The sequence below is a fragment of the Ananas comosus genome, linkage group 22 (genome assembly GCF_001540865.1).
Source record: "Ananas comosus cultivar F153 linkage group 22, ASM154086v1, whole genome shotgun sequence".
Taxonomy (NCBI): Eukaryota; Viridiplantae; Streptophyta; class Magnoliopsida; order Poales; family Bromeliaceae; genus Ananas; species Ananas comosus.
The window spans coordinates 6368973-6392043 of record NC_033642.1 but is presented as its reverse complement, the minus strand read 5'-3'; the positions used below and the strand labels follow the sequence as shown (position 1 = coordinate 6392043).

At 40.6% G+C, this 23071-nt stretch overlaps 1 protein-coding gene across 5 annotated transcripts in view; it reads right to left on the bottom strand.

Moving 5' to 3' along the window:
- The window catches only part of LOC109727238 (cell division control protein 2 homolog), a 40645-nt gene continuing 18635 nt past the window's right edge, over nt 1062-23071 (bottom strand). For all 5 annotated transcript variants that reach the window (XM_020257263.1, XM_020257264.1, XM_020257260.1 and 2 more), the window contains 2 exons: nt 1557-1610; nt 1062-1443 (listed from right to left, as the gene is read on the bottom strand). In XM_020257263.1, coding sequence (XP_020112852.1) covers nt 1354-1443; nt 1557-1610 — 144 coding nt within the window. In that variant the 3' untranslated portion in view covers nt 1062-1353. The remainder of the gene's footprint in view (nt 1444-1556; nt 1611-23071) is intronic.

Here is a 23071-nt window from a genome sequence, read left to right as displayed (position 1 = left end):
ACTAAGTTTTCTCAATTAGAAACAAGTGAAGTTTGGGGACAGAACGACGAGATATTTGCGATAGTACAAGCGTAGCAAGGGCGAGAAATATAACTATTATCGCTGGAACAAAAGACCAAAAAAAAAAAAAAAAAAAAAAAAAAAAAAAAAAAAAAAAAAAAACCGGGAATCCTAACTCCCAATCCTGTTGCTTTTATCAAAAAAACTTTATATAGACTTAACTGGAAAATATTCCCGAAGATTTCTTACAATGATTATCATATCACTATGATCAACCTAATTAATCTCGCATTCACATTCATTATGGCACCCCGATAGAAAAAAAAAAAATAATGAAAACAAAATGGCATTAATTGAGTCATAATCAACTAGATCTCCATTTTGCCACAATAAGGTGATTTGGCAGTTCATGTGTAGTCAGAGTGTAGAAAATATTGTATATATAACATGACCATTCAACAACCATTGCTACTTAAGAGGCATGAAAATCTTTTGGGGCTTTTTTTTTTTTTGTATTTAGCCCTCTCGAAAAAAATTTACAAATGGACCTAGAGAATTTATACTTCTGAACACGCAACCGCCAATTTGAGATTTTTAACTTAAACAGGATAATTGAATTACCATGTTCATATTTACACTCTAATCCCTCTTTTTTTAACTTAGGGATAAAAAATATAAAAAGGAACATGATGATCTAATTACCGTATTTAAATACAATGATTGAATTACCCTATTCAACTTAAAAACGTCACCTTGACGCTCGCATGGCAAGAAGAAAGCTATTTATACAAATATAATTTGTTAAGGTCATTTGTAAAAAAAAATTGAGATGGCTGAATGCACAAAAAAAAAAAAAAAAAAAAAAAAAAAAGACGACGACAACAACAACTTTGCAGAGTACAATGACTCGCAACAAAAGAAAAAACACAACCCAGAATCAATTGACAAAAGGGGAAAATCAACAGTAGCGTAAGCATAAACAGCAAAAGAAATTTGGAAATAGCAGGATAGGGCTCAAGGTGCTCAGCCGAAACACTGAATCCTTTAGCCTGCAAATAGTCTGGAAGGAATATATTCAAGCGCATGCCGATTCTATATTTTGAAACATAATTCATCAAAAGATTGATCAAGGATCGGTGTCATAACAATTTACCATAAGATTCTCTAATCTACTGTCTGGAATACTGGGTAATCTCTAATTCTCCTGCTATTCAAATAGAACTAAACCCTAGGTTTAGTGCTTGAGCATTCAGTTCTTTACAAAACAACAGCACAATCTAAACAGACCTCTTTAGATCACATACTGTCCAAAACAATATATATCTATATATAGGGTACCAAAAATGAGCACCTTTAAGGAGCCATAGCGAGATCCTTGAAGTAATCGTGCTCAAGAGCATGGCGAGCAGTGATTCTTCTGCTCGGATCTAGGCATAGCATTTTCTGCACATTAATCAAACAGGCAATGAAAATGCCGCTAACAAATGTCTGAATCACCTGTGTCTTATCTAGAATAAGAGCATATTCGCACTTCAACAGAGGACTGGCCAACTTACAGAGAGAAGATCGACTCCTATAGGCTCAAGTTTGGGGACTGCTGTCGCCAGATCCTGCAAGAGTAAATTTTTTATGGCACATAATAATTTTGATGTAATGTAGATGCAGACTTTAAAATACAAGGTCTGTTACAATGCACAAATCACATAGATAAATATATAAGGCTTTTCCAGCTCTTTTCGAGAAAAAATATTCTAATAATCCCAAGAATTTCAGTCTACAACATAGTTGCAATGGATGGCAGCTAGGCGCCTGCATGAACAGGTGACTAGAGCAACTGAAATGGCCTACGCTATTTCAATAAAGAGCAATACTACACATTACTCCACTTGTCACATCATTTTTTTTCTTAAATACTAAAAACTCTCTGGGGTTTTACAAACCCTTGGATCAAGGGGAGTGTAAGATGTACACACTTATATGGGGTGTACAAGTAGCATTTGTCTTGAATAAAATAAGAGTTATAGTTCACTTTCTAGTTCAAGTAGACTTGGTAGTGGGTTACATTACCTCTGGTAAGATTTTGTTTGTTCGGCAAGAGATTAAGTGTCAACTAAATTGTGATAGACTATAGTTTTACATACTTTTTGAGTTTCAGTCCATTGCATGAATATTATGTTGTCTATGGCATTTGAAACCAGTTTCTTTTTTTTTTTTTTTAGAAAATGGGTGCTACAATTTGAGCTAATACAACTACATGCTTATTCTACCAGTTAATCAAGTAAATAGAAGAAATAACCTTTATTAAAGTTCGTATAAATACTTTCTGTCGCAGGCTCCCATCAGATTGGGATAGCATGTAAGGCCAAAACGTTAATCTCATAAACTAGCTTTGGGTTTTTGACAACCGTGGTGTAATACTAAACTCTAAATTAGACCATTTAGATAAATAAATATGTAAGGCCTCGTTTGGCATCATTGTCATTTTTTTTAATACTAATTTTATATAATTTGATGTACTGATAGAAGGATTTTTCTTTTCTTGTGATAATTGATTAGCTTGCGATGCACTTGGCCAAGTGATAGATGACAACTCAAAAAAATTTAGGAAGCAAAATATATANTAATTTATACAAATTTTAATAAAAAATACTTTAAACTATCTAGATCAATGTTGGCGTCCTTGATCTTGAATTCAAAAGTCCTATAAGTAGTTTTTGATGTTGGGACATTTCATTCGACGATCGGCTCCATTAAGCATGATCTACGCTATTAGAACTATTTAGAAACCAAATTTCATAATTTTTTGACATCATTTACCAAGTGATCGACGGGTCTCAAAAATGACTATTTTAATAGTTGATGTCGCATGTTTGTAAGTTCAATGTGTAGAACAATCCAAATTCTTTTGATTTGAAATTTAAGTCTTTTACCACTGTTTTTTATGAAAATTTTAGTTTCAGTCGTGATATTTTGATGCTACTCGTTCATTAAGCAAACAAAGTCAAAAAAATTATGAAATATGGTTTCTAGATAGTTCTAACATTGTAGATCGTGTCTAATAGAATCGATTGCCGAATCGGATGTCTCAGTTATCCTAAACTCTAAACCCTAATAATTTATAAGAACGGAGGCCCCCGTACTTTTGAAAGTATAGTAGCTTAGCACGCAGTCTTTCTCTCTCTCTCTCTTTACATAGGTATATATATGTTTTAGGCAGTTGAAGAGTTGATCGGCACGAGGAAATGTAGTATTGGTTGCAGAAAGATCAACTTGCTGGTGTTGAAACTTCCCCTTAATTCAATACCCTATCATATATACATATATATATATTTATATAGAATTAGGCTGGAATGCTTTTTAGTACTAAGTTATTGATGCTGTGTGTTTTCGGCCCTTGGATGAAGGGTTGTAGGGTTAGATTGATAGTTGTCCATACAGAGTTTAGTGGTGGTTGGTGGATCGGCTCCGTTAGACTTGATCTACACTATTGAAACTTTGAAACTTTTGGAAACTAAATTTCATAATTTTTCGACATCATTTGGCTAGTGATCAAAAGGTCTCAAAATTGACAATTTTAATGGTCGATGTGATGCGTTTGTGAATTTAACGGTGTAAAACAATCCAAATCTAATGAAATTTTTATTGAAAATTCTTTTCACTATTTAGAGTAAGATCAGTACCTCTAATCTTAAGTTCAAGTCTTTTATCATCATTTTTTATGAGATTTTATTTTCAGCCATTCATTTTTAGACTACTCGTTTGATAGGTAAATGATGTCAAAAAATTATGAAATTTAGTTTCCAAATATTTTTAATAGTGTAGATCAAGTCTAACGGAGCCGATTGTCGATTTGGAAGCTACATCATTGAAAACAACTTGGTAGCACGGAGGCCTTCGTGCTAGCGATAGTATACCAGCCTAGCTCTCTCTCTCTCTCTCTCTCTCTCTCTCTCTATATATATATATATATATATATATATATATATATAGAGCTAGGCTCCTATGCTTTCGAAAGTACGGAGGCCTCCGTGCTTGTAAGTTGTTTTCAATGATAGGACGTCCGATTCGGCGATCGGTTCCGTTAAACATGATCTACGCTATTGGAACTATCTAGAAACCAAATTTCATAATTTTTTTACTTCGTTTGCTTAGTGAACGAGCAGCCTCAAAATAAACGGCTGAAAATAAAAAATCTCATAAAAAATAGTGATAAATGATTCAAATTTCAAATCGGAAGTATTGTTCTTGTTCTTGATGTTAAGTAGAATTTTCTATTAAAGTTTCATGTAATTTGGATACTTCTACACCGTTGAACTTAAAAACGTGCCACACCGGCAGTTAAAATAGTTATTTTTGAGACTGTGATCGCTTAGTAATGATGTCGAAAAATTATAAAATTTGGTTTCTAGATAGTTCCAATAGCATAGATTATGCCTAACGGAGCCGATCGTCGAATTGAATGTCCTATCATCGAAAACAATTTACAAATACGGAGGCCTCTATACTTTCGAAAGCACGGGAGACATACTCTATAGAGCTAGGCTCCTATGCTTTCGAAAGTACGGAGGCCTCTATATATATATATATCCAAACTTCTTGTTGCCAAATAAACATCTTAGATGAAAGGATTGAAAGAAATTCACTGTTCACTTTCTGCACTTCCATACATAGAAATTCTACTTAAAAAAAAATTAAAAAAAACATAATACCAAATAAATCGATTTCGGACCAATGACCTATGCGCAATTTGTTTTCCTCTCTTTGACACATAAGCTATGCATGTGTCGACATGCATGAGCCACTATTGGCCAAAGTTGACACACCCACTATTGGCCCAAGTCGACACACGCTCACGCATGTGTTAACATGCATGGACTTTGAGCCATATATAATACGTGAGCCCCCCTATCGGTACACAGAGGTGGTGCACCGATATTGATGTTCGAGTACCGGCACCAGTGCTGTGAAACCTGAAATTACACAGTTTGCAATTTTCAGCAGTTGGAGGGCTATCGGGCATTGACACTCTATTTATACACTTCTCCCTTCCTCATTCTTTGTGAACGTAGCAACAAAGGGGAGAAGGTGGGTTTCCATTTCTTCTTTTTTATCATTTCTTCCCCAATTTCTTCCATTCTCACCTATCTTCTTCTTCCTTCTCCCTTCTTCCTTGGATTAGGAGCACCTTGAGCTAAGTGTGGAGCAAGAGGCTTGGAAGAGGAGTTGCTTGGAGCTTCCAAACCTCAACCCTAATGCTCTAGCTTTAGATTTGGGCTTGGATTAAAATTAGTAATCTTGTCTAGATTCTCTAACAATTGAGAGTAATATTGAGGAATTTCTAGTATTTGGAAAACCAGGGTTTAGATTGCAGATTTCCAAATGAAAGTTTTTGAGATGTAATTGATGGGTTTAGAACACTCATGTGGGTTGGAATTGAAGTCCCATCACCTTGATTTGGTGGAATTGCAAGGATTTCTTGATTTGATGTATTTTTTCACATAATTTCTTCATAATTAGGACTAGGAAAAAGGAGAGGACAACTTGATTTGAGGAAACAAACAGGTTTTTTTGACTATCTGGTGGGTTTGACTTTACCAAAATTGGTGCTCTCCTATATCTTTTACTCCTTTGTTGATTCCAAATTATGCTCTAACATGCTATTTGGATTATTTTGGATGATCTAGCATGTATTGTCATCACTCTATGCATGTTGATTGAACACGCTATAGTAAATACTATATAATATGATGCACACATTTCATTGTATATGAGCTTCATTATTAGTATACCCATTCATTTGGTTGAGACATGAGTAGTTTTCTCCTATACGTGTTATAGCTGAGTTGAGATGCATATCCTTTCTTATAGTGGATACATGATAGTTGCATTTGTTGATATATCTCCTTGTAAGTAAGTTGAGACACAAAATGTTAAAGTAGAAAATTTGTATGACCAAAGGGTCGAGTATTGAGATCATGTCTTTAGACATGATGCATGAGACTAATTCTTGCAAGAGCCAACTACGCTCACTAGCATATGCTCGAGAGGATCGCTCTCTCCAAGCCAAGGCCCTTCGGAGCACGAAATCAGCTCGCCCATGCTTGTGCTAGCGCCGATTGGGACGCCATGGGGGAGGCACATCCCTAGCGCGGAGGTGTGACTACCATGGGACCACGAGGCACGACGCAGCCTAGGACTTTATGTAAGTCCTCAAGAGAATGGATAAAACTTAGTAAATTGAATATCACTACTCCACTTGGAGGCCTGATAGTAGTTTTATCTACAGTTCCTACATATCAGTTATTTCTATTTCAGCACAAGAAAATTGGAGGCATGATAGATACTTCACTTAATTTTCAGGACTTCAAATGGCACAAGAAAATTTATCCCTTATGGGTCTAAGTTACCTCTCCCCAGTTTCGTTGAGGCATCCGAATCTATTGAGGACCAGGATTTGTGAGATCAGCTTGCTACGTTAGCGAACGGGATCCATCTATAGGCGAAGATGGCTCGAAAAGAAAATGACCTTATCCATCAATAAAAGGGAGACCCTAGTAACACAATAGATTACTGCCGCTTAGACAACAAAAACTCGAGACTAGTCCGCCGACGTTTTCCCACACTGTTGGTGAAAACCAGATGAACCAGATGGTGGGATGTTCTGTAGCAAATCAAACAAGAAAAGAGAGTGAGATAAATTTAGAGGTAGAGTTGCAACCCGCGAGAAATGAAAGCACCTTGTGGCCCTTCGAACCTCATAGTCAATGCAGGGCAAAGTCGAGAAGTTTGAGAATTTCCTCCCACACTACTTGACTGAAGCAGAGCAAGTTCGTGCTTGCTTGGTCGAGTTGAAAAAGTTTAAGCCAAAGACCTATGATGGAAAAGTTTCGAATCCATGGTTGGCGAGAAGGGGATCGACCATATGGAGAAGTTGTTTAAAAATGTCTTCATTTCTTAGGTACAAAGTTTGGCTCGCGTCACACTTTTTGGAGGTGTTTATAGGTGGAAAACCATTCGCAATGAGCATGCCTCCAATACACCAGCATTCACGTGGAAAGAGTTCAAGGAGAGGCATTTTGATAAGTTCTTTTCGGAGAGCCTTAAGTAGCAATTAGAGGATCTTAACAAACTCCGCCAAATAACAAGAGAGTATGAACAACACTTATCTCTTATCATCCATTGTATCCCTCACGTGCTTCAGGACGAGCAGGCAAAAGCTCGAAAATCTGAGCACGGGCTGCGAGCAAAGATCTATGAGCTGGTGTTCTGGATTATTGATCAAGCACTCCTGGTGGAGAGGGCACTATTGTGGTAAAGGCAAAAAGGGATGTACAGAATAAGGACAAGGAAAAAAAGGAAAGAGAGATCACTCTCTGAAGGGAAAGTGAATAGTCAAGATCTAGATCACGGCGGCCTTCAAATCATCCTCGGTTGCAATATGAGACTAGTGGCTTGCTATACAATATTATGCTCCCCCACAACTGTGCGGGGTGCTTTATTTGCAGAGAGCGTCATCACCCGAGTTAGTGCGATCGTTGGACTTGGAGATGTTACAGGTGTGGTCGATTGCCCTAATGCTTATCGGGTTTCTGACTCCATCTTCTGCATCAGCACCATCAATACCGTGACTAATGGCGAGGCCTGCACCGACATGGACATCGACAATGTGCCAATCATTATCACAGCAACCAGAGGATGCACGTCCATCATCAAATGGTCAGGTATATGTCATGGCCCAACAAAGCGAGGTACAAGAAGACAAACATTATAGCGGACGGCTTGTTTGACCAATTACTACCAGTTGAAGAATAAGCCTAACAATGTACATAATACAGTGTTTCGAAAACAATATGGATATTACAAGTTTAGGTGATGCTGTTTACAGGCTTACAAATGCTTCGACGACATTTATTAATACATTAAATCATGTCTTTTTGAAAGTCTCACCCACTATGAGAGAGATTTCCATATATTTTCGATATATAAGTTGAAAGATATGATTTTGAAATTTCGAGGATGAAGTTTTTTTTTTAAAAGAGAGTGGAATATAATACTAAGCTCTATGGTAGACTTTTTAAATAAATAAATTTTGGGCCAATATTTAACTTCTGAAATTGAACTGACTTATGTGCAATTTGTTTTTCTCTCTTCGGCACATGGGGTATGCATGTGTCAACATACATTAGCCACAATAGGCCCAAGTTGGCACATGCCCATACATATGGCAACATCATGAGCTTTGGGCCATATATAAATTTGCCCTAAAGTTGTAAATAGTGGATAGCGGGTACATAGCGGTTGGAGAGTCTCATAGCGGAAAGCGGATAGCAGGCGCCATAGCGGGTGCTATGAAGTATGAACCCATAGCGGGTTTCATAAAAACAAATTTAATATATTTATATTCCTTATAAAAAATAACATATAATTTTGAAGAACAGATAACTAATCATTCTTTTTTTTTTTTTTAGTATTGCAAGCCTATATATATTTAATGTCATTATCCATGAAAAGTTTAAGATTAACTTTAAAATTTTTAACAAACCAAAAAAACATAAAACTTGAAAATGGGCTTTTTTTGCAAATAGCCCCCTCACAAATTTTTTTTAAAAAAATAGCCCTGTCCAAAATTTATTTGCAAAAATGGCCCTTGCCCTGCCACGCAAGCGTCACGTCAGCGCCACGCGGGCGGGACTGGAGCCAAGTGTTTAAGTTGAATACGGTGAACCATTCGCCGTGTTTGAACACGGTGAATGGTTCACCGTGTCCGATGTATTATACACACCCAAGTCTGGGTGTCTATAATACATAGGACACGGTGAATGGTTCACCGTGTCCAATACGCGGTGAACTGTTCACCGCGTTTAGACACGGTGAACCATTCACCGTGTCCTGTACTAATACTCCAACTAAGTCTGGGGTATTTGTATTGGACAAGGTGAATGGTTCACCGTGTCTGGACACGGTGAACCATTCACCGTGTTCTTTTTTAATACACCCCCCGAGCTGTCTTCCTCTTCCCCTCAACTCTCTCTCTCGATCTCTCTCTCTCTCTCTCTCTCTCTCTCTCTCTCTCTCTGGCTCTCTTCCTCTTGCTCTTTCACTCTGGCTGACGCCACCGCCGCCCTTCGCCGCCGCCGCCCTTTGTTGCCCGAGGTAGCTCCCCACCCTCATTCTCTCTCTAGCCCTAGAAACACCCCCCCATCCTCCCACCTCTCTCTCTCTCTCTCTCTCTCTCTCTGCTGTTGGCCCATCCCGCCACCGCGGCGATGCCGGCGGCCGCCCTCACCGTCGAGACACCCCCCACCCCGCTTGCTCTCTCTAACCGCTCTCTCTTCCTCTCATTCTCACTGTGGCGCACTCCCCCTCCTCACAGTTGCTTCTCACTGTGAGAAGCCTTGTGAGTCTCACAAAGGCTTCTCACAGTGAGAAGCCTTTGTAGGCCTCTCACTGGCAACCGCCACCCCCCCCCACAGTGGCTTCTCTCTGTGTTAGGAAACCTCGTTGAGTCTACGAGGCTTCTCACAATGAAAACCCTTTGTGAGGCCTCTCACTGGCAACCCCCCTTTCACAGTGGCTTCTCTCTGTGAGAAGCCTCTGTTGAGACTCACAGAGGCTTCTCACAGAGAGAAGCCTTTGTTGAGGGCCTCTCACTATGCAAACCCCCCTGGGATGCCCGACTTCCCAGGGGTCACCCATCCTAGCGTATACTCCCGTCCTAGCACGCTTAACTCTCTTAACCTCTTGGGCTTGCCACCACCTCAAATGCTTAAGCCGCGGTAAGAGTTTACCCTTATATCTCATATATAAGGACATCTGGGGTCTCACCATCTCCTCCTTTTAAGCCTGACGTCCTCGTCAGCTCAGACTCACAAGTACCAGGCGATGTGAGATCATCTCGCTAGCCCGTCATCCAGACACCTGGTCAGCGAGACTCATCTCACACTTCCGGCTGGTAATTGGCTTCTGATACCAACGTGACGCCCGACTTCCCAGGGGTCACCCATCTAGGACTACTCCCGTCCTAGCACGCTTAACTCTTCTTAACCTCTTGGGCCTGCCACCACCAAATGCTTAAGCGCGCAGTTAGAGTTTAGCCCATTATATCTCCTATTATAGGACTATCTGGGGTTCACACACCCCTCACAGAGTCTCTTACTGATTGTTCTCAGTGCTTTGTCACAGGTCAATCCTTAGCTCTTAATTGGCAAAGTATCGTCGCGCGACCATGCTTGTACAATTGGTATAATAGCATCTCTTACCCTCTCTTTTGTTATATGTTAGAATGTGGTATGTCTTGAGTTTAATATTTTTGTACATTTTATTATATTACTTTAGAACACTATATCTGGCGATTGTGTTCCTTTCTATATCCATTGGCATGGAAATTTTGTCGAAACAATTAATGTCACAGAATATATGGTGGCCGTATAAGAATTGGTTGCGGTACGACGCAATTATCTCATTTCGGATTTAGAGATAGAATATACAATGTTACTAATTATGATCGAGTGGAAGACCGTCTAGTATCACGGTGAAATATCCAATGGAGGGCGAATCGGAATTAGTTAACGTATCAAATGACAATACACTATCTGGGTGATGAGTATTTTTCCGTTCGATGGATGTATAAATTATTCGTGGAGAAAGATAATTTGACGACACACGACCGTCCAAATACCGTTTATCAAACGAAATGCGTCGTAGTCGCAATGTATCAAAGGAATTACGTTAATCGCGAACAGTTCGACATCCAAGGTATAAAGTAAATGATCCTTTAATAAATCTTTTTCGTGCTTTCTCAATAGTTTTAGTGTGTGCCGAAATGAATAATTGTTTTTCTAAGTGCTTACAGAGAGTTTGCAGAGTCCCATCTCTGCCAGTATAATGCAGCATTGCCATCTGCTATGATGGATTCCGTCGTCCATTGGTAGATCCAAAATAAAGTGGTAGCGGTGATTGTATGATTCATACATGAAAAACCAATTCTTATGCAATAGTTAATCTATATATCTTACAGGTCGACCGTCCTCATTATCAAAGTGAAGGTCCATCATCTTATGTTCATGAATGGACGGATTGGGAAGTCAGAACCACTATCCCTCCTTATCAAAATGAAGGTCCATCATCTAGTGTTCATGAATGGCCGGCTTGGGAAGTAAGAAATACTATCCTTCCTTATCTAGATGCAGGTCCAGGACCATCTAGTGTTCATGAATGATCGACTTGGGAAGTAAGAAATACTATCACTTCTTATCAAAATGAAGGTCCATCATCTAATGTTCATGAATGGCCGGCTTGGGAAGTAAGAAATACTATCCCTCCTTATCAAAATGAAGGTCCATCATCTACTCATCGTGAATGGACCAATCGGGACGTGACTACAACTGATAATGAGGACGTAATTCGAAGTGATGAGGAGTATGTTAGTGAAACTAATGAAGAGGATCAAGGGCGAATTGATGCTGATTCTAGTGATGACCAGAAATTCTTTGTTCCGTGTTCTTTGGATCCTAATCATGATGGTGACTTAAATGCACTCGCATGCGCCATTCGAGATGAATGTGTTGAATGGATTGTGTTGCGTGCCGAACGTCCCGACTCTTGACCCGGTTAACAATTAAGATCGTCGGGCTGCGAGACGGCTGCGGATTATGACCCTCGAAATATGCGCCCGCAGAGGATCAAGCGATTAGGCCGATGAGGGATCGAATCAGCCGGGTTTGAAAACCTTCACAGTAATTTTGTTTCGGCAGGATGAGCCGAACGGAGAGGGGAAGCCCGAGATTCGACTAAGAAACGAGCCGAATGGCCAGACAAACTTGTGATCTAATCGACGGGAAGAGCCGAAGATGACTTTCTATTGAAATGCACAGGGAAAAAGTACACAGACAGGGGAGTGATGCCCGTAGAGCAGACAGACTCCGAGTATGGGAATAGGGGAGTGATGCCCGTAGAGCAGACAGACTCCGAGTATGATAAATTACAAGAACTACTCCTAGAGAAAGCGGTAAATGCGAAAATTGAAAGATGCAGAAAAATAAAGGTGGTCTTTTGTGCGCAGGGGCGAAGACCTCTTTTCAGGGTGTCGTATGCCTATTTATAAAGTTGCCCTTGCGTTCAGTTATTGCACGATCGGTCACTATCTCCTGATTTGTAGGACCACCTTCGGCCGATTAGAACTTCTCATAACCGCTTGCGGTTGCTACTCTTTTTGAACAACCGCGGCTCATGTCTTCTGGCGCGTTTTATATACTCCCGGTCCACCATTTTGACATAGACCATGGACGTGGTCCCGGCTTGCTAGCTGTCCGCACCGAATTGGCCCAACAATTGCCCCCTCGGCAGCTTTCGAAGCAATGCTTCGGTAGCTGGCGTTATCTTTCGAACCCTTAGTATACTTTTCGTCTTATCCTTTGAAAATAAGTGCGATCCGAGGCGTCTTCCTCGGTCCAATTAAATTCAAATTCTCTGACATAATCTGCAACAATCCGTAGCACAATCTTTTGTACGGTTTAATATTGGCCGCTGATTCTCTCTTTTACGGCCTTGATCACATTCTCTGCTTTTGTCTCATACGCGGCATTAATTAGGTCATCTTAATTACCGCCGTTTAATCATCATTAAAGCCGACCTCGAAACTCGTTTCGATGTGACGGTTCAACTCTACGGCCTTTCTTCTTCTCCAAGCTTTTACCTTTTTGTCTCTTTTATTTCTTCTTCGTTTTTCAGGAGACTTTTCTTTCGCTTCTTTCGGCGTCTTCTTCATTTTCTTTTGCTTCGAAGAATGGCGCCTCTTCCGCCATTGCCTACTCGTCCTTCATTGGACTATACTCTGCTTAGACCATATCTTGATTCAGACCCTGCTAGGTTTATCTTGGGTCCCTCATTTACCGCAGACCCATCTGCCGATGATTTCCCGTTTTCTAATGAAGGTCTTCCTTTGATGGCTGAAAATATTCATCTTCATTCATGGTATCCTTCGGCTTCGACGGGAAGAAGTCTTCGAACCTGGCCTAGTACCTCAGAAGCCTATCTGGCTTGGTTGGATCGCGTACAAGCCGCTCACGGCGATTTGTGGCGAGAAACTGGCATCTATGAAGCCATCCAGCTATCCCGAAAACCTCCTTCACCTGATTTCCTTCTTTTGGCTTCCGCCCTTTGTTTCTGGTCTCCTGTTTCTAACATTTTTCTTTTTAGAGGCGGCCCTCTCACCCCAACTCTTTTTGATGTCGCCGCCATTGTTGGCCTACGTCCTCATGGTATAACCCTTTCCATGGCTTATAGCCCTGATGGTGTATCTGATTTTGAGGCTAATCTTGATCTCAATGATTTGGCCTACTCCAAATTTCTTCGTAAGTTCGCAGGTGAATCTCCTGCTCCGGTCACTAAGAAGGAACATACGACATTCCTTTTGTACTGGCTATGTCATTTACTTTTTTGCACTCGCTCGCAGAAAATTAACCCAGATTTTGTTTCTATCGCCGTTGGTTTATCTAACGGCGATAAACTGGCCTTGGGGCCCTATTTTCTTGCTTTTGTTTACAGAGAACTTTTTGACGCTATTAGGCCATCACCCAATGACAATGATGTCACCATTAGCTCGGGTTGCGGCGTTTTTTGGTTTTTGCAGATGTTTTTACAAATTTATTTCAGTAGGTTGTGCCGAGAACCCTTAGATCTGAACTCGGCTGCTCGTTTTGACACCTATGGACTTGCTCTCGGCTGTCCTCCACCATTTACACCTGGGCATCCTCTGGACTTCCTCACTTATTTTTCTGTTTTTTATGATTCGAGCCCTCACTTTCTTATTTATTGGTCTCCTTTTGCTGATCGAGTCACTGGCCCCCCCTGGTTTTTGGCCAGATACGAATCACTTCAGGGTGAACTCGCCTCTTCTCGCGCTGGCGAGTATTCTGATGTTTGGTATTCTTTTTTGGCTCCTCGGGATTTGCACATCAGCTTGAAATTACGCTCGAAGTTATTACCTAGTACCGAGGTTTACTCTCCACAATTTGCGGCGCGTCAATTTGGTTTTACACAGGCCATTCCTGCTCCGGCCAAATTTTTCACGGCTAATACTGCCACTCATCGCCCGCCTACCAAGAGCATAGCTGACGCCGACCAGATTTCGGCTATGGGAAACCGTCTGCGGCGATTTTTCAAATTGGTCAGCTTCAGGACCAATCATACCGGAGTATTAGGTTTTCGCTATGCTGTGAATTGGGATATCTTTCTCAAGAAAACCTTTTCTCCCATCATCTCGTGTGCACATCGCAAGACTCGTCATCCTCTCAGTATGATATTTCTTTTGAAAATGACTTTCTGCTTATAATTACTGCTACTCATCTCTCTTTCTTTTGTTTTTATTTTTGTTTGTAGCTCCTTTCCCAAGTAAGGCTCAATCAGAGAACCCTGCCGAGCCATCCATATCAGACGAAAAATCGAAAGAAGCTGCCGAAACTCCACCTCCTTCTCCTCTGTTCTTTCTATTTTGGTGTTTGTAATACTCATTTTATTTTCATTGTTAGCCTATGCCCACTCCTTCATCGGTCCCAACTTCAAATAACAGACCGACTGAGACTGTACAAGTTACTCCTCCGCCGATTTCGAAATGGCGTAAATCAGTTGCTAAGCGGCAGTTTCGACAAGCCGAAGGTGTTCCTTCGGCTGACAATTTAGAGGACACAGCCGAAGATGTGCCTTCGGCCTCAATTTCAACAACAAGAGCCGAAGACATGCCTTTGGCTAAAATTTCACTAGAGAAAACTGTTGTGCCTTACTCAACTACGGAACCAAGCTGTGGTCTGACCGAGAAAATTGATATCGGGGTACGTCCAATTAATTGGTTGTGCGAGAAGAACACTTCTTAATTATTTATTAATCTCTTTTAAACTACAGTCTTCTCCTAAACGAGCCTCTTCGAAAATGCAGATGGAACGGCAGCTTCGCAGGGAAGCCCGTCTCGAGAAAAAGAGAGGGATAGAAAAGAAGACGAAGTTTGTTGAAACGGAGAGCACGACGCCGTTACCCGGTGAGGTTACGTCACCTCTTTCTGCTCCTACCCCGTCATCAACTACAGGGGATGAACAGATAAACATACCTCCCGGGCGAACTTTCGAAGATACCAGTACTATTCCTCCTCACTCGCCTCGGGGAGCTGCTTCCCCTATTGCTGATGATCCTTTATCTGCGATTCTTCATTCTTTTTTGACTTCAAGTCCCAGCTCCAATGAAGGGGATGACTCTTCGACCATTACCATTTCATAAGACACCCAGAATAAGTTCGATGAATGTCTTAAAATGTATAGCATTGGTATTCCTGGTCTAGCTCAGAACCCAGAACAATTTGATCGGCTATATGCCATTTTACTTGATTTAGCCGATCAATCAGATATTACTCCCGGCATAAAATGTTTCGTAGCAACCTTATCACTTCAACTTTCATCTTTTTTGGCTCGGCAGCAGTCTTTGGGTACCGAACTCGTAGCTTTAGATCAACATTTTCATCAAGTTGATCATTTTAAAAAGAATATTCCTGATATAGCAGCTCCGCCTACTGAAATATATCAAGAGGATAAGGAATTGGCTGATCAAGAATCGGCTCTACAACAACGGATTTCTACTCTTAAAGAAGAGTTAGCCGCAGCCGAATCTACTCTCGCACAAACCTCTGGGCGCCGACTTCAATTAAAAGATCTATTGAAGTCCAAAAAGGAAGAAGGGAGAAGGCTTAAAGAAGAGCTTTCTCAACTCTACAAAGTACATCCTTTGATGAAGCGCCGAAGGAAAGCTGCTGAAACTGCCCAAGCCAATCTTATAGCCGAATGGAATCAACTTAGAGATTTACTGTCCTGATTCGGCTTGTAATATTCTAACTCTGATTTCAATTATGCTCCCACATGGATGGGTAATATTTCTTTAAGTATTTTCCGTTGATTGGTTTTTCACTTTTTGACCCATCTCTGTTTCGTAAATAATATGCGTTTCCTCTTGTGATTCGGCTAACCTGGAATGGTCCTTCCCAATTTGGGGACCACTTCCCATATGTTCGGTCTTTTTGACCGATTGGATAAATCAGCCGAAGTACTAAATCACCGACAACAAACGCCTTCAGTCGAACTTTCTTATTATATGCATTACGTACTCGGCTTTGGTATGCTTGTATATTGTCTAAAGCTATCAACCGAGTATCTATTATCTTCTCCGCTTGATCTTTCATTAGATCAATATATTCATTAGCCGAGAGGTTTTTTTGTTTCTCTATTCTTAAAGAAGGAACTATTATCTCAGCTGGAATTACGGCCTCATGGCTATAAACTAATTGGAATTGTGTCATCCCTGTTGCCGTTTTTACTGAGGTTCGGCATGCCCATAATACTTCGTAAAGCTTTTCATTCCACTTTCTCGGGTACTTTTCAATATGTCGTTTCATAAGGTTGATAATTATCTTATTTGCTGCTTCTACCTGCCCATTCGCTTGAGCATAATAAGGAGATGAATGTAGCAGCTTTATCTTTCGAGACTCGATGAACCGAACAAACTGTCCCCCCGTGAACATTGTCCCTTGGTCGGTTGTGACGGTCTCAGGAATTCCAAAACGATGAATTATCTGATCTTCAACAAAATCAATAATTTTCTTTTGAGTGACCAATCAAGTAGGTCTGGCTTCCACCCATTTAGTAAAATAATCGATAGCTACTATCAGAAACTTGTGACCAGCCGAGGAATTCGGCTGAATTTCTCCGATTAAATCCATGGCCGATCCTTGGAAAGGCCATGGTTTAATTATGGCGTACATCTCAGAGGCAAGAACTCTCTGTATTGAACCATGGAATTGACATTCTTGGCAACCTTTAGTATACTCTATGCAATCTTGATGCATAGTCGGCCAATAATATCCTATGTGCCGAATTGTCCATCTTAACTTTTTTCCTGCCAGATGGGTTCCACATATTCCCTCATGTGTTTGTCCCATTACTAGTAGAGCTTCTTCCGGCCCTAAACATTTTAATAGAACTTCTTCGGCTGTTCTTTTGTATAGTTGACCATCTAACAAACAGTAGCCGAGAGCTCTTCTTCGAATATTATAATCGACCTTGATATTAGGATCCTCCAAATATTTGATCAACGACTTCCTCCAATCATCTTTTANGGCAAGGCTTACAATGAGTACTATGAAAATTCAAGCTCGAGTTCAGAGCGAGTTACACGTTAGTATATCATATAGCAAGGCTTGGCGGGCACAAAATAAAGCACTACAAATTATATACGGTAGTTGGGAGCAATCATACTGCGACCTTCCTCGATACTTCTCTATGTTGGAATCAACAAATCCAGAAACTATTACAAAGATTGATTATATTAGTGTGGCGAGCAATACGAAAATGTTTTCACCAGCCTTTTGGGCTTTTGGACCGTCGATTCATGGTTGGGAGTATTGCCGGCCATTACTTAGTATCGATGCTACCCATTTATATGGAAAATATGGAGACCACGCATTAATTGCCACAGGTGTCGATGCCAATGGTGGTTTATTTCCGCTAGCTTTCGCAATTTGTGAGGGGGAGAATGGCTCAAATTGGGAGTGATTTTTAAATTGCCTAAGAAGGTATATAACAATATCTCGAGTTATTACACTAATTTCATATCGTTTTAAAGGCCTAGCGAACCTCGTTGCACTTGTATTCCCACCATCTAAAGATCATGCTCATCGATGGTATTTGCGATATATGAAGGCCAATATGAATATTTATTTCAAAGCAAAACACTTATTTAAAATATTTTATCGAATTGAAAAGGCTTCAGAAGAATGACAATATTACGCATTAAAGGAAGAATTGAAGGCTATGGATGAAGAAGCTTGGCTTTGGGTTGACAATCTTCATAACGATAGGACATACTGGCTAAAGCTTTTGATGGTGGTCGACGATTTGGTATTATGACAACCAACCGATCGGAAAGTTTAAATGGGGTGTTGAGGGAAGTTCGCGCCTTACCAATTACAGCTTTTGTGATGGCAACGTTTCATCGAGTGGTTGAATTTTTTCTAAAACATCGGGCGGAGGGCGCTGCAATGTCTACGCAATTTGTATCGACTGTTGAATACACCATCAATAGCCAGATGAGAAGTGCTAGAGCATATACAGTTCGACGATTTGGATTTCACGAGTTCGACATACTGGCGGGGATGATGCATACCAAGTGATTATTAATGGAAGAAGTTCTACATGTTCATGTTTGTGTTTGCAACTCACAGGAATCCCTTGTTCACACATTTTGTCATGTTGTAGTTCTTCACACATGAACATAGATTATTATGGCTTATGTTCTCCTTGGTATACTGTCGTATCCTATTGTAAGGCTTATGAACCACAGTTCCACCCGGTTCCTGATCGTCGTTATTGGATTGCGTCATATGAATCCCCTATACTGCCACCGCGCGGAAGAAGGAAAAAAGGACGACCCAGATCTACGCGTAGCCGTAATATTATGGACGAAGCCGCTGGGAATAGGAAGGATAAGTGTAGTATCTGTAAACAGCCTGAACATTATATAAGCACTTGTCCTGAAAATCAGCAAAGAAGGACCAAGAGACGTCGTCGATAGGTTTTTCTATATGAAAATGACACTTAACTTCTTTAATATTTTATGCTTACGCACTAATATTACATCATGTTGTTTCTAACTCAGATTTATTTTGCCAATTGCAGATGGATGATCATGACGAGCCGGGACCTATTGATACATCCGTGCTGACTGAGCAGCCACGGCATAGATCTACTTTGATCAGAGAGGAGGTGAATTTGTTTTAAACATTTCTAATTTACGTAGATCTTCTTTAACTTATGTACTAATTTTGAGCTGACATTCACAATCATGCAGGGTTATTCTCCTGTTCAATTTACGGAGCATGGCCGTAAAAAGAACATATGGCAGTGCGAGCATCCTGCGGTGTTGGACTTATTGCGACGAGCAGGATTTTATTACGTTTCACGATTGCGCCGCCTACAGCTCGATCAGTCGTTATTGGGAGCATTAGTCGAGAGGTAGCGGCGGGAGACGCAGAGTTTCCATTTGCGACACGGAGAGATGAGTATTACATTGATGGACGTCGCAGTTATTACGGGACTTTGCGTCGATGGTGGGGCTGTGACTGGAGGGGGATCCTATCAGTGGACAGAGCTCTGCGGGTTACTTCTCGGGATGGTTCCGCAGGATATTAGGGGTGGTGAGATCAAGATCGACTGGTTATATTAGCATTTCCATGATATCCCCTTAGATGCACCTCCCGCTATTGTTCGAGCTACAGCGAGAGTATATATTCTATTTGAGATAGAATGTAGTTTATTTCCAAATCCAACCGAGAATAGGGTGCATTTGAAATGGTTGCCACATCTAGAGGATTTTGACCTTTGTGGTGAGTTGGCATAGGGTGCAGCCGCGCTAGCTCATCTTTATCGCGCCCTAGGAAATGCTTGCATCAGGGGGAAAGTCGAGTGTTGCTGTTTTGGGACATTAGTTCAGGTACAATTTGCGACACGGACTCTTACAATGCTTCTATTTAAGTCATGGTTTTTGTTTCCATTTCTAACAAGAATGTTTTATTTGTATAGATCTGGGCATAGGACCACCTGCACATTGGCCGCCCTGAGGTAGTAGGAGCGCAGCCTGAGCTTGTCGACAAGCCATTAGGGTGTCGGTAAGCATTTTTTCATTTTAAGTTTTCTATATACTATTTATTCACAACTAATATGATATAAATGAATCGGGTGGAATACCAGGCTGGCTTCTCGGGACAATGTCAGGACTACTGACATTGAGTTTTATCGTGATCAGCTGGATCAGCAGTTAGAGTCTCAGGTAAATAAAAGTTACTCAATTTGTCGAATTTTGTATTCAATGCGAATCTACTTATTTTTTGGATTGAAATTTTGTTTTAGTTTGAATTCTAGGAGGTCAGTATAGTAGTTTAAGATTCTGACGTGATATGGAACTAGTTCAAAAACTGCATCAAGTCAACAAAATATGGTTTCATTATTAAGTAATTTGACGTGTATGCAACTAATTCAAGTACTAGAGTAATAAAGAAATCGAAATTCGATTATCATTCCATTTTGAAGCCGAAAATGTCCTTTTGGCCATATCTCCGCGTAGGCTTGACGGATTGCCGAACTGACTTCACCAACGTGTTCGCTTTACCCTCAAATAGGTTTGTACGCGAGCAATTTCAAGTTAGAGTCTCAATCCTGCAAAAGTGCATTATCGAGCTTAGTGAATACACTTTACTAGTTTCAACTTCCAACTAGTTTCAACTATTTATGATGACATAGTTTCAACTTCCAACTAGTTTCAACTTCGAACTGCATATTAACTAGTTTCAACTTCCAACTGCCAACTGCCAACTAGTTTCAACTAGTTTCAACTTCCAACTAGTTTCAACTATTTATGATAACATAGTTTCAACTTCCAACTAGTTTCAAGTTCCAACTGCTTATTAACTAGTTTCAACTTCCAACTGCCAAAGCCAATATACTATATATATATATATATATATATATATAGCTTTTCTAGGTTTCATAACAAACATGGCTTAATAATCAAAAAACCCATGTCAAATCCCTCTTAGGATCAATACCATCATCCTTAACAAAAGAACAGTGTTTAATTACCTTGGATTTTCTTGCTGTTGCATTTCTTCTCACCTCCACTTCCATCTTGCTCCAAACCCCTCTAAACACTTTCTAAACTCATAGTTAACTAGCCCTACACTTCCAAATTAACTCGGGGAGACCACACATTATCCTCAAGCCTCACTTTGATCTATTTAATCAAAGTTAGCGTCGCAATCCGAAAATTCCTTTCTCACTTTGTTTCGTGCCCAATTCGCGCCCAAACACTCATTTATCTCCGGATTTCATTCTCACACGTCCAAAATCACTCGAGGAAGATGCCCAACTTGCTCCAGCTTCACTTTGATCCTCTAGCTCAAAGTTGACATCGCAACCTAAGGTTTTCATATATTACAACACCAATATATGTGCTTTTCTTTCAATACTTCGTCATATTTTCATAGTAATCATATGTATTTTTCACAATAGTTCATTTTTGATAACACGAGATCAACATAGTTTAATTTTGATAACTAATCATATATATTTTTCACAATAAATTACATGGAGGCCTTATGACGACAGTGTTAGAGACGCTCCCACCTTTTTGTCTGGCGGGTTTCCAGGTTTGGCGATCGACAACTACCTTAGTCTGCTTCCATATTATTGAGCTCCATCATCCCGATCGTGTGCTTCAACAGTTTGGGCTATTACAGCATATACCTGAAGCAGTGCTTGCCATACCTCGCATCAATTCACGAGGCAGAGCAGATGAGGATTGGGCGGCATACCATGCTTCATACATTCAGCGTTGGAATGATAGATTGGTAGATATAGCAGAGGGGGCCCCTAGAACAGATCCAGATCCGATACGAGCTATTACTGTTTACATGCAGTGGTATTGGACGATCAGCAGGAGATGGATATCTACACCTGTACAGCGGCCACCACTCGCGTATCAGCCACGTGAGCACGTCGAGAGAGTATTGGTATGATTGTAATATATAATATCTTTTTATATTTAATTTTATATATACAAGAAAGTTTCATATAATCTTTTTGATTGTGCTTTTATTTCAGGTCGATATCGTGCAGAGATCACATTATACGATCAGACGTGTCCTGCCAGATATTTCAGATAGTAGAGTATTAGATGACCTATCATAGATTGCCGATCAGATGGAAGCAGTTTTAGAGAGTTTACCTACGCTTCCACACTCTGTACCTCCACGACCAGCAGACTATGGCGAATCATCGACGTCCAGCCATGCACCAGTATATAGTCCACCGAGACCATCATCACCTATAGAGGAGCCACCTTATGCTGATGTTATAGACCCGGCACCAGCACCAGTACCATAGGATCCACCTCGAGCAGTTTATTGTTTATTATATGCGCCGACGACATATGAGGTCTATTCGTACAGATCAGCCCTCCTCTTCAGCTCCTCCACGGCCAGACATACTACCGACACATGCTACTGCTGTGATTGAGCCGATTATTAAGGGTGCTGCTATCGAGCATCTGGACCAGTTAGAGATCTTAGAGCCTTTTGATGAGCATGGCGTTGATCGTGGTCGCGGACGTGGTAGGCGACGTGGTTGAGGGGGTAGGAGGAGAATGTGATATTATATTTCTATATTATTGTAAAACTTGCTTTAATTTTGGATATTCTGTTGTGATTATCTGGTATTGATAATTTATTGAGATTCTGTTGGTAGTGATGTGTATATTGTACTGTTGTGTTGTGATGCTGTGATGTTGTATTGTACTGTTGCGTTTAGGTATCTGTATTGTATTGTTGTGTTGTGTTGTGTTGTGATGTTGTGATGTGTATTGATTTTGTTTTTTGCTCCAAAAATATGCCGATGTTGTGAAATGTATTTTGATTTGGTTTTTGGCGCCAAAAAAAGGGCTAAGGCTGCCTAGTTGTATTGGACACGGTGAACTATTCACCGTGTCCAATACAAATCGCCGGAACTTAACCAAAAAACGGCTAAGTTCGTGAATTTGTATTGGACACAGTGAACTGTTCACCGTGTCCAATACAAATACCCCAAATAGCCAAAAATAGGGTATTAGAATCGGACACGGTGAATGGTTCACCGTGTCTAAACGCGGTGAACAGTTCACCGCGTTTAGACACGGTGAACCATTCACCGTGTCCTATGTATTATAGACACCCAGACTTGGGTGTGTATAATACATTGGACACGGTGAACCATTCACCGTGTTCAAACACGGTGAATGGTTCACCGTGTTCAACTTAATCACCTGGCCCCAGCCCCGCCCGCGTGGCGCTGACGTGGCGCTTGCGTGGCAGGGCCAGGGCCATTTTTGCAAATAAATTTTGGACAGGGCTATTTTTAAAAAAAAAAATTTGTGAGAGGACTATTTGCAAAAAAAGCCCCTTGAAAATCTATAATCCATTAACAATCTAAACAATTTGTAAATAGATGTC